Consider the following 13,153-nt stretch of genomic DNA (forward strand, 5'->3'; position numbering starts at 1 on the left):
GCCCACCAAATAATTTAGCCGGCCAGATTTTATTTTATGATCATCTCCAAGTACAGGTATATTACCGGTATTGAAGAATCTTCAACATTTACTGCATATGTCTAAGAGTTTTGTGAGCAGATCCAGCATCCCTGGAGACATTTCTGCACATGTGGGATACTTAGACGAGATCAAAACCGATTAAATGGCTCGCCTAATCATTAGACATATGTATCATGAAAAAGCAAAGTTCCTTACGTGTCCAACTTGAAAAATAATGTAATTGCAACTTCAGCATGAATGCTATCAGAGGAAATTACAATTTGGTAATTTCAGCTCTACTAGACAAATAACTGCAAATTCAATTCAATGCTCAATACTGCATCAAAAACAGCCTTCAGTGCTCAACCTAACAGGATTCATCCACACCATACTCCGAAAATGCATCCTATATTGAAGTTTTTATACATACAATTTCAAGAACATGCTTTCTTATGTTGATATTTTAACCATACATACCAACATCTTCTCTCTTTAAGATGGGCGTCTGAAATAGTACCTGTAAAAAATGAGAAGCAGTGATAAAATTGAAGCGATCTACATACAAAGCTTTCGACATGAAAAATACTGAACAATGTAAAACAGGGAGAGAAACTGCTTACACAAAAATCTTTATGCCATAGATGGACACATATTTTCGCAGAAGGCGTTCTACCACGTACCAGTTTGAACGGTCACTGCCATCCTGATAGCCTATTCTTGGCATATGAATTGATGCTTTTTAAGAAATTAACACAGAAAAATGTTAGATACTGACAAAAGTATATTTTGAAAAAAAAAAGGGGGGGGGGGGACATAACTGCTTCCCTCATGTTGTGGTAGTTACATTTTTTTCACTAATAGCTATACTCAATCCTCTTTCTTAGAATTTGAGATTTCTTAACCAACACAATTTGCTTAACAAACTTGAGTTAGATGAACAGTACCAGAGTTCTGAGCAGCTGAGAAAGATGCCTTCAGTAAGCATTGTTCCAAATCTGGTAAAGAGATATTGCTACGAGGAACCTTACGGCGAGGGTTGTATGATTGTACAATGGCTAGAGCCACCCACTGTGGAGTATTTCCATCCGTGTTATTTTCACCATTGACCTCTGAACATCAACAACACAACTAGGATTGGTGAAAACATGAAAACCATAGAATATTAGATGGAAGATAGCTATATAGAACTTCTGAAAATACGAGAACCAAGAGATATTTTTCAAAGGAGATGTACCTACTCTCATCACAGCATTGTGTCTACAAGTTATGAGCTAAAGCACTAGAGAAATAAATGGAACAAAAGGGAAAAACAGCAACAGGGTCCAAGTAAGATGGATAGAACCTTTAGCATCAACATAAATTAAGGGATGTTACTGAAAAATTCAAATGGGGAACTACAACTTAGTGTGCCTTTCCTACTAAAATATCCACTGCCTAATTTTTTTGAGAAAAAAGCATATTGTCTATGGTATGTTTGGATGTACACTCAAAACCAAAGTAGGGAGAATACAGGGGTTAGGCTACCTCCAATTAATTTGAGGGGATGTTTTCTGGGGTACAGAAAGAGGGAACCACATTATGCAGACCTACATTTCTGTCTTCCCGACGCCTGGAAGAAGCAGACTAACAGTCGGGGGCAGAAATCTATTCCGCCTACAAATATTCTCAAGATAACCAACCTACCGCCACTTAATTAATTGCACAAGAAAGAATTACCCATGTTTAATATATAATTTGGTGAAGGCAGCCCTGGTGTAGCAGGTACTCACAAGAATAAGATGGAAGAACTAACCATTGATTTTTACAAGATGTAAGTCACCCAGGTGAAGGTCCCCACATTCAAAAGCCCGCTGATATGCATCTGGGATGCTCGCAGAAAGATTGGCTAGTGCATCAAACATTCCTCCACGACCCCAATTCCCACAGTTATCAATACAACTGCCAAAGAAATTACATGAGTGAACATACAAATGACTCACAAATAACTCTAGCTACAAGCAGAATTTTTCGAACTGCACAAGGATATTGACTGCATGTAAGGTTTTAAATAAAACATAAATGACTGAAGCTGATAGACTAGCAATCTCCATTTATCATTTATATGTCGGCTCTTCAAAGGTATTCCATCAACTTTATAATCCTATTCTAAAATATCTGAAATGAGAAACTTACCTGAAAATTATGGTCAGTTCAGATGGGCAAACTTTTGTTGGTTTTGTACAATCTCCATAAACGAATTCCACAGATCCTGAATCTGACATTATGTCACCATCCATGACCCAAACAGGGTCTTTGATGGCTAATGACTGGTAACCAAGAGCTTCCCACTTCAACTTCTTCTCCTCTGCCTTCTTCTGGTCAGCTTCATGTTTATGATGCCTTGTTTCAGATGGGTTTCTTTTCCTTCCCAACTCCACAGTGGAAGCTTCAATTGATTGTGATGCTTCTTTTAACTTTCCAATCCATGACAGATATGAAGCCTCATCAAGACCAGGATCAAAACTAACTGACATAGAACTGCTTTTTGCGGATATATCATCTCTATTCAACAAATCCTTCGGATTAATCTCAAATTTCCGGTCATTTTCATCACCCCTGTCTGATGGTTCATGAGTGCGCATTTCAATTACCTTTTCAGCCATTGCATTCAGTTCCACCATATTCACTCCACCTGAGCTTTCATCGATATCTGTGGGGTCAAGCATATGTAACCCAAATATAAGAGATCGCAAGTCACCAGCTTCAGCTCCTGCTTCTTTCCCTTCCCCATGAGTATCATCCTCTCCAACCGCATTACGACTTAGATGCAATTTCCTCTCTGCTCTTCGCATGATAACCTATTCACAAAAATTTATCAGCCTCCCAAACCAAAATAAAATAACTATTTTGTCATATATGTTGACCAACATAAGGTACAAAGCAGCGTTTTAAATAACGAATAGCTTGTAGCATAGCATTCACCCCTCTGAAGTGTGAGGTGTAAGCTACATAGCATGTAGCTTAAGCTACACGCTACTTCTAAATTTTTAATCAAGGTTGCACTTAGTTCCACCAATTGCATGATATTTTGCACCAAATTAGACTGATTAATAATGAAATTTAACAAAATTTCATGATTTTGGTGCAATCAAACACAACCTAAAGTAATAAGCGGGGGCAACGATTAAGTACAAAGGTAAAGAAAGAGCAACGAAACTGATTTAATACTATTACTTGTGTTATTTTACTGAAAGTATTAAAAAGATTTAACTAATGTTTATTGAAAATAGAAAATTGTAAAAAATCATTGAAAATATTAATTTATTTTAATTTTGTAGTGAAAAATAACTTGTAATTTAGTGAAAATTAACTTGTAATATAAGCTATGTAACGTGTAGCATAGTCTATGTAGCGTGTAGCATATGCAAATTAACATGTACTGTAGGCTAGATGTAACTTAAGCTATTTTCATAAGCTACGTAGCATTAAGGCTAAGCTACGCTATGCAACATAAGCTACACGCTACATAGAGTAAGCTATCACTGTACAAAGATTCACATCTCACCTCCTCCACAGTATGTGCTGACACTAGGTTTATAGACAGGACATGATTCATTTGTCCAATGCGGTGGGCTCGCTGCAGGGCTTGCTTATCTACCTGAGGATTCCAATCTTGCTCATAAAATATGACCTGTAAGCATGGGATTAAAAATCAGTATCAGATGTTAACACGAAACTGAGAAATCCTTGAGCATGTGTTTATTAACTCACAGTATCAGCAGCAACAAGATTCAGACCAACTCCTCCTGCTCGAGTTGAAATCATAAAGACAAATGCACCATGTTGATTAGCCTGAGTTTTTGACGTGCCTTTAACTAGTTGCTGGCTGAAACTTCTTATTGCAGCAAACCTCTCCTCTGCCCGAATAGATCCATCAAGACGCTCATAAGTGTACTTGCGTAACTCTAGAAAATCCTATGGGGCAAAAGTATACAAGCTATAAGAGTTTCACCGCATGCATAATTCAGCTTTATTTGAGGTTGAGCAATCCTCTAGCAATCACAATCAAAGAAAATAACTGACTTGAAGAATGTCAAGTGTATGTGTCATCTGAGCAAAAAGAAGAACACGGTGCCCTGCAGAATGGAGCTTCTGAAGTAGCTGGTCCAAAACAATTAGTTTCCCGCTAGCCTGATGAATGCAGCATACAGAAAGAGAATCATGACATTAGATTTGTTTGACAAGACATCTTACATCATTAGAAAAGAAACCAAATCAGATCAAGCTATTCAGTTGTCTCAAAACAAGTGGTGGACAGTACTTTCAGTTTGTTCAGACAAAAAAATCAATTAGAACAAGTTATTCTTTGCTTCTCCTTCTTCTTTCTTTCTTTCTTTTTTCTTTCTTGCCTTTTTTTCATTTTTTTACTGAGCACAAATCCGAACTCCGTACAATATACTAAATCAACATAACTACATAAGAATCCAGATCTACCTGAACCAGGTGTTCGCCTTCTTCATAAGGTTCAGGCTCAATACCATTGAAAAGGTAAGGGTGGCTGCATGCCTTTCGAAGCTGTATTACCTGAACAACCATGACACAAAGGTTTGGTAATGGCAACAAGAAATATTAGAGGCACACTTTCCTATCTAGTTCTTTCATATCGAGAATGCAAAATCGTAACACATCAGGCAGCAGTCACACACCAGAAGTACAAAAATCAGTGAGATTACAGATCCACTGCCATATAACAGAGAGAAAGATTGGTGGCATCATGGATTCTTATAGTTAGACTGTCAACATATGTCAGTACCAATGAACGTCGATGTCTAATAAAGATAAGAAAAGGTTAAAACATATCACCCTCCACAGAGTTAAAATGGAAGCTCCAGGAGGAAAACGTCTCTGAGTCCCACCAAAAATAAAATAAAATCAGCCTTTCTTTACAACTATGGGAAGGTTCATCATTATGTAGTTGGCAATCTCTGCATCTTCAATGCTTGTATTTCTCTCTTAGCAGTAAATAAATAAATGAACAAATAAGTAAAGATGAGGAGGTGTGTGCCTGCCTGATGAGAAACTCAGGCTCCAACAAGACATCTAGATGCCAAGAAATACAAAGAACCTTCTTTCACAATTTTGATGGCTGAATCTAAAGTGAAAGCAACATGATGAAATAACAACCAGAGAGAATTGAACACATTTAAATTGTAAACTACCATGTAAGAAGGCCCTATATCATTGTCTTGAAAGCAATGAGTCTCTCCTTGCTAAGCTTTGTAATTTCACAAGTTTTACAATCTCCTTTTAATACAAAGAAAACCAAGGCCAACTTATGTCTTTGGCAACAATCTTGGGTCTTTTTTTGTGGGATTCATGGGGTGTTTCTTCTCCTTTGTATTTGGGATGACACCTTGTCGTCCTTTACCTTTGCTTTAGAAAAATTGTGGTATCCTTCACAAAAAAGCAAGGTATTCAAAATCGGTTACACAATGGCCGTAACGGTGACAGTTATAACCATTACGTGTTACTGATGCAAGGCCGATGCATGAACTAAGTACCATGTGAGATCAAATAGTCAAATTAAGATATTTAACAAAAGAAAAAAAAAACACACAAACATAGCTATAATCATCACACATATCATGAAAATCAAAAGAAAACCATGCATAATCCTAGCCTAAGCTACCAACATCGTAACTCAAGATCATTAAATAAAAAGAAAATGGGATCAAATGGATGTGGGGACATCCAATTAGCATAGGGTATAATCTATTTCGAAATAGAAAACCTAATACAACCTAGGGTGAAAATTAGGGTTTGTTTAATTTGGGAAAGAAGAAAAATTAGAAATTTTAGATTTAGGGTTAAGGTCTCGGGGATGGATGGGTATGGGAAAGTTGGGTTTGAGAGAAGACGAAGATTTAGGATGGGAGAATTAAGAATCAGAAGGAAATAATTGGATGGGGTAGGAAAAAAAAACGGTGTGGGAATAGATGAAGACCTCGCACCTCCGTCGATGAAGATTAGGCTCGCACCAATCTTCCTTCCAAATCGCATGGAAGTATCTTCAAATCGCATGAAGATGGGAGAAGAAAGCAGGAGCTTTTCTCTTCTTTTTTATCACGAAATTCAATGAGGGAGAGGTAACACGCCCTCCTCTTTTTATAGATCCAAGAAGTTTAAAAAATTACAAAAATCTCCGTCTTGTGAACTTTAACGAAAATAACCTTAGTCTAAATAAAATCAACTAAAACACTCATAATGTGTTTAAATATAAAATAATCAAAAACTAAATCCTAAAATATGATAAAGTCTAGAACTGATGTGGACGATCAACGATCAATGGCCCGATCATGTGATCCACGCGATCCAATGGCCCGATCGTCGCGTCCCTCCGATCCAACGGTCTAGATCATTCCATAAAGCAACTCATGTGCATCTTCCTAGTGTAGGGCCTTCCAGATGCTCACACATGCACATGGGGTCTTCAACACGATCGTAGGTACTCACCTAGCCAAAGGAAAATCGGCGCGGCCCGCTTCCTCCTCTGATGCGTACGTAAGGATATACGTGACGTGATATCCTCATTAGTTACGGGGCCGAAACGGCCCATATCATAACGGTAATGGTGGTGGCCGTTACAACCACCGTTACCATTATGGAACACCTTGCAAAAAGGAGGGGAAACAAAAGCCAACTTATGTACCTACGAACTTAAGACTAACAGTTACAATGTTCAGAGTAACCTACAGTAGAAGTAGAGCTTTCGTAGAAAAGAAGTTTGTCTACACTCAATTGAACTACTATGTCATCATCATCTAAGCGTTATCCCAAATAATTGGGTCAGCTACATGAATCTTGTTCCCTCATTCCAATCTATCAAGGGCCACATCTTCAGTTAGACCATAAGTCATCAAGTCTTTTCTTACTACCTCCACCGACGTCCTCTTGGGTGTCCCCTTGCCCTTTTAGAGCCTTCAACTTGTACCAACTCATTCTTTCTAACTGCCACAATTCTTGGTCTCTGTTGCACTTGACCAAACCATCTAAGTCTACTTTCCTCATTTATTACTTATTGGTGCTACATTGCTTCTCCTACGTTCCCTTGAATGCGTTCATTTCCAATTCTATCCTTCCTCATCTATTGTGTGTTTATCCATTTTGGCAACCACCTATTTAGCAGTATGCAACCATAAGAATAGTGCAATCAAAATAGTGATGTAATTAATAATAGGAAGAAGCACAGAATATGATAATGGCGTAGTTAGCGTGGAAAAGTCCAAGAATTGAGATGTTTGAAATGAAAAGTTGAAAGATAGGCATCACCATATTCTGTAATGACTGATGACTTGATGCTCCCGAGGATAATGCAAGAAGTGCAGGAAGTTCTCTCCTCAATATTGACATATAGACTTTCTTTTGCAGGGGAACTAGTGGAGACATCCTGTCAAGATGAAATTGCAATAAACCAGATGAGGGTTCACTACTTGATAGCAAAAACACCTACAGAGACACTTGAATGTAACATAATGTGTTAAAAATCTAAATCCAGAGTGGAGAATCTGACACGGTAATCTCTGTAAGAGCTGGTAGCATGAGAGTTCCCCTCTCAATGAGCATTGATTTTGTTCGCCGAAGCATAAATGCTCTCAATATATATTTTAAAATTTTGAACTGTTCCTTAACTTTAGCTGCATCATGACCTGTTCAGAATGGGCACATAATATTTCAGGATGATGTTCCATTTACATCACAAGGTCCTTCCTAATTTGAGAAGATCCTCTCTTTTCAGAAATAGATTGCTTAATATTAAAAAATGCCCATAGATATCCACAGTGAGGATGTAAGAGCAAAAAGAAATGCATAGATGATACGCAGTGACTCTTGAACCATATGAAAAAGGGATTTGCCGATATGTAATCCCAGATAAAATAATCTCCCTCGTAACCCAAGATACTTATAGTATAACATCCAAAGGTAGCCATAAAAAACAATGTGTACTGCCATAAAAATTGGAAAATATCTTCAGTTTTAGCACCCACATGAGAAGGTAGAAGATGCCTTTCACTCCATTCCCTCTACTTTAGCCTAGAGCCCACTTGGGATGTTGTTTCTATGAGGATTGGCAGTCCTACTTCCATGTCGGTAAACCAGATCTCTAACAGGCACTGGAATTGGATGATATAGTTGCAGCCATGCATCCCCATTTGCAATGGTGGGAGGATATTCAACTAGATTTGGAATTGGTATTGGCATCCTTGCTTCTGCCCCCTTTGCCTTTGATAGCTAAGCCCCCGCCTCTATTTCTGTCTCTCTAACTCCCTTTTACTAACTTTGACTAATAGGGAAGCCGTCCTTCTACATGCCCCCGCATGTGCCAAGGGGCACAAGGATGCGAGATCCAAACCGAACATCAAATGTGTCCCACCTTGTATCTTCCAAGGCCCATAAATCAGGATTGTCTACTAAATTCAGCCATGATGTTAGAAAACAAGTGAATGGTTTAGAAAAACTTAGCCAAGTTCTTCAAATTGTCGATTTATTCATAACATTGAGGATAACCAGATGAATACACCGGCATGGTGTTGGGGTTGAGGTGTTAGAGTTGTGCCCTTGAAAACCCATATGAATCTTATATATTAATGACATGGATGGTATCTAGTGATATTGATGATCTTGACTGTAGATCATGATTACCATAGGTCCTAGATGGACAAGTGATTATGCCATGGTTAATATGAGGGAGTATCACAAACGTACATAATGAAAGCAAGGGATTGCTCTAGTTGTCCTTAGGAACTAGAGAGAGGACACAATAGTCATCGATCAACAGGAGTTATGGGCCATGGATCTCAATACCTTGCTATACCACCTATCAAGTTATAGGACAAACATGTGGTTATTACTTTATATGTGGTCATCTTGTGTGAGGGGATTAATGATAAGTTAAGATAGAAAGTCTCTGCCATTGGGCATGACAACAAGTTGGTGTACCTTTGCCCTACCTACCCCACATAGTAGTGTAAGTGTGTCATGGATATATGCTCCTAGTTTAGACCTATTGGGCACTTGCATTGGTAAATTGAGGTCAAGTCTCGAAACCGGAAGAACTATCATGCCTAAACTATAATCGACTTAAGGATGTACTAGCTTTAATTAATCCTTAGACTTCTAATAGTTAGATTTGTTATGGCCCACAACTTTATCTGCATGCGTATTGGGTCAATGGTGGATGCCCATGGTAGTGGAAGGATTGGATTAATTTGAGTACATGGGATAAGGTAGAATCATGAACACTAATGTAGTAGGGCATATGGAAGACTATAGGGTAGTAGAGTACCATAACTGATGTCTCTCTAAAACCCTAACTCATCCTTGTGTGTGTGTGTGTGTGTCCCTAAAGGGAGAGAAATCCTAAATTAGAGAAAGAGAGACCCTTGGACATCCCCAATGGCCATCACCTACACACACACACAGAGATTCTCATCTCTCCTTCCTCCATACATCAAGGTCCACATTCGTGAACGGCTCTTGCATCCCCTACTCCAAGGCTAAATTGGGGAAAGACCTTTTGATGCGGACACCAGGCCATTTAAAATATATCAACACAGGAGGCATGCGTTACCTGTATCAATGTGGTTAGATGACGGATACGGTTTGGGTCTCTAGATGTTGAAGACCTTACACATGTGTTCGTGACATGTGTAAGTTGCTTATAGGAGACATTTGGACCGTTGGATCGCGAGGATGGTGTGATCAGACCATTGGATCGTCACGGCCCACCTTCACTACGCCACCTTCATGGCGCTATCATTGGGGCCCATCGGGCATCTTAAATTTGCATTAAGTCTATGAACATTTGATTTATTTAAGTTTGAAGACAGTTTGCATACAATTTTGTACGAATTTCTTCTTTTTTTTAACTTCTTTTAGTAGAGGCATTTTGGTAATTTCATTTAATTACGAATTTATAAGGATTGCGCTAAACCTATAGCATGTTATGTTATGTTTATGAAAGAAAAAAAGAAAGCTTTTTGCTTCTGACGATCTCTCTTCGACTTCCAGTGATTGGAAAAGGGCGTGAGGCCCAGGTAAACGATTTCTCATCCCCTACTTCTTTCTCCTTCTCTCTTTTCTCAAGGTACTATTTTCTTTAATCTCATTCTCTTCTTTTTCTTCTAGAATCTTTAAATCTAGAATCCAAATCTTGTTTCTTTTTATCTAAATCATTAGATCTCAAAAGATTTTCAACCCCACATAAAACCCAACACCCAAATCTAAATTTGAGAACTACCAATTCTTTTCTGAATTTTCCTGATTTCCCAATCCAGGAAATTCCTATTTTTTTGGATTAGAAAATCCACTTGGATCGTTAGACAAACCTATTGTAAGACGAAAGTTCTATCTTTCGCTGAATCCAACTAAATTCAGATTTTAAAATTCAATACTTCGTGTTTGTGATGAATGGCCATAATCAATGCTATATTAACCTTATTCCTTTCTTGTGCTTATGATGTATAAGGCAGGCTGATATTTTATTTGTTTTTTAAGATTGCATGAATCTGCCGTTTTCAAATACCATGCTCATTTAAGGTTGGATTAGGCCGTCCTACATCAATTTTTGGTATCAGAGCCTGGGCTTCTTGCATTAGGTCGTCTTAGATCGAGTTATCAAGAGTCTAGATTTTTTATTTTATTTTATTTCTAGGGTTTCATGCATTGCATATAGAGTCTAGATCTGAAATTTTCAGATTTGTAAGGGTCTAGATCTGAATTTTTCCACATTTGCATCATTCTAAAGGTTAGGATCATCGGTGTCGATAGTTTTGTGTCTAAACAATCTCTTAGAGTTGTGTTTTAGGAAACCTAAGTTGAGTCTTATTGTGTATGCCCACTCGGACTAGTAGAGGATTTGGTCTACACCCGATTTTCAATATGGAACAGTTGACTGAGATGATGAACACAATCAACCAACGTTTGGCCGCCATTGAGGCGCAATCTAGGAACACGAATACTCGTATGGATCAGATAGAAGCGTCCCTAAGAGAAATCTCCGACATTGGAGGGGATGAACAGTCTCATGTAGGGGGAGTAGTTGAGAAACGGGTAGGAAATCGTGGCAGAAGTCATAGAGCACGTGGCCAAGAGGTAAGACGTGGAGGGGCACAAAATCCGCAACCCGCTGTCAAGTATCAAGAGCGTTATGATGACGATGAGAGGGTCTTAAAAAGTGTTAAAGTAGATGCTCCTAGTTTTGATGGGCGTCTTGACCCAAAATCATTCCTTGATTAGTTAGCGGACATGGACCATTATTTCAAATGGTATGAGATGTCTGAGAACCGAAAGGTGTGGTTTACAAAAATGAAACTTATGGGTCAAGCTAAATTATTTTGGACAAATACGAAGCATAGGATCGAGAGATCAGGAGGTGTCCCAGTCGCGCATTGGGTAGAGATGAAGGAGTTATTAAAGGAAAAATATCTTCCTCTCTCTTACCGTCAAAAGCTCCTAAATCACTGGCAAGCATTATGCCAAGGATCTATGTCGTTGCCGATTACATCGCAAAATTTGAGGAGTATATGATGCAGTGTGATATTCAGGAGGATCCCTTAGTGACGCTGATGCGTTTCAAGGTGGGTCTTCGCATGGATCTACAATGTAAGCTTATAACCCGTGCAGTGAGTGACTTGGATCAGGCTTACCAAGTTGTACAGGAGTTAGAGCTTTACTTAAAGTCTCCTGTCACGAGGCGCTTTGAGTCCCGAGACTCTACTGTTAGATCTGGTTTTTAGGGAACCAAACCTAACATTGGAAGTCAACCTAGGGCGTAGGCTAGTGCACCGGCTAAGCCTAAGGATGATAAGGGGAAAGGTGTCCTTAGTGTCAATCCTAGCAGTGGTAGTCACTTGAGATGTTATGAGTGCGGAGATACAGGTCATTTCGCATACCAGTGCACGGCAAAGACTCGTGAGAAAGCCTTAGTCATAGACGAGTCAAATGAAAATGCGGATGACATGAGTGATTATGAAGTTGAGGAATATTACGTAAAGATAGGTGCTAGTGATTATGAAGAAGAAGAACCAAAGACTGCACCACTAGCTGTAGCTAGATGTGGTTTGGCGCAGGCCAAGGAGAGTGGTGATTGGCGCATAAGCACGATTTTCTACACGTTTATCAAGAGCGGTGACAAAAATTGCAAAGTCATCATGGATAGTGGTAGTTGCACCAATGTGGTCTCAGTTAGTACAGTCACTCGTTTGGGTTTGAAGCCCATCCCTCACCCTCAACCCTACAAGGTTTCTTGAGTTGACACGTCTTCTATGCCTGTGTCCCAGCAGTGTTTAGTCCCCATCCAAATCGATTCATATAAAGACATGTTGTGGTGTGATGTTTTACCTATGAATGTAGGTCACATCATTCTAGGGAGGCCATGGTTATAGGATAGAGATGTCACGATTTTTTATCGCTCAAACGTGTGCACATTCATGCATGAGGGCAAGAAAATCAAGATTAATCAGTTGCCACCCAAGAGCCACACGGACAAGGCTGGGAATGTGAAAATGAGTGAGTCAAGGAAGGATGTGAGAAAATCTATTCCAAAGTCTCTACATATCATAAACGCAAAAGAGTTTGAGAAAGAGACAGCGGATGATTCGACGGTGTACGCCCTAATGGCTCGGGAAGTTACACCCAAGGTTCATGTAGAGTTACCCCCTGAGGTGACTTCGGTTCTTAAGGAGTACAATGATGTATTCCCTGAGGATTTACCGGATGAGCTTCCACCTATGTGGGACATCCAACATGCCATTGATTTCGTCCCGTGGTCTACTTTACCGAACTTTTCTCATTACAGGATGAATCCTGCAGAGCATGCAGAGTTGCATAGACACGTAAATGAGCTCCTACAAAAAGGTTTCATCCGTGAGAGCATGAGTCCATGTGCCGTACCAGCGCTATTAACGCCTAAGAAAGATGGTACATGGCAAATGTGTGTGGACAGTAGGGCCATTAATAAGATCATGATCAAGTATCAATTTCCGATACCAAGGCTTAATGATATGTTAGCAATGATGGCCAGATCCACCATTTTTTCCAAGATAAACCTTAGGAGCGAGTATCACCAGATACGCATACGCCCAGGAGATGAGTG

The 13,153-nt window shown here is 39.2% G+C and overlaps 1 protein-coding gene across 1 annotated transcript in view; it reads right to left on the reverse strand.

Moving 5' to 3' along the window:
* Positions 1 to 238: 238 nt before the first annotated feature.
* The window catches only part of LOC131233954 (probable helicase CHR10), a 28,230-nt gene continuing 15,315 nt past the window's right edge, over positions 239 to 13,153 (reverse strand). The window contains 11 exon segments of the mRNA XM_058230848.1: positions 239 to 538; positions 642 to 756; positions 966 to 1,130; positions 1,814 to 1,959; positions 2,194 to 2,858; positions 3,566 to 3,691; positions 3,772 to 3,975; positions 4,084 to 4,191; positions 4,495 to 4,584; positions 7,330 to 7,447; positions 7,571 to 7,706. Of these exon segments, the coding sequence (XP_058086831.1) occupies positions 514 to 538; positions 642 to 756; positions 966 to 1,130; positions 1,814 to 1,959; positions 2,194 to 2,858; positions 3,566 to 3,691; positions 3,772 to 3,975; positions 4,084 to 4,191; positions 4,495 to 4,584; positions 7,330 to 7,447; positions 7,571 to 7,706 (1,898 nt within the window). The 3' untranslated portion in view covers positions 239 to 513.

This window comes from Magnolia sinica, chromosome 18, assembly GCF_029962835.1.
Source record: "Magnolia sinica isolate HGM2019 chromosome 18, MsV1, whole genome shotgun sequence".
NCBI classification, from domain to species: Eukaryota; Viridiplantae; Streptophyta; class Magnoliopsida; order Magnoliales; family Magnoliaceae; genus Magnolia; species Magnolia sinica.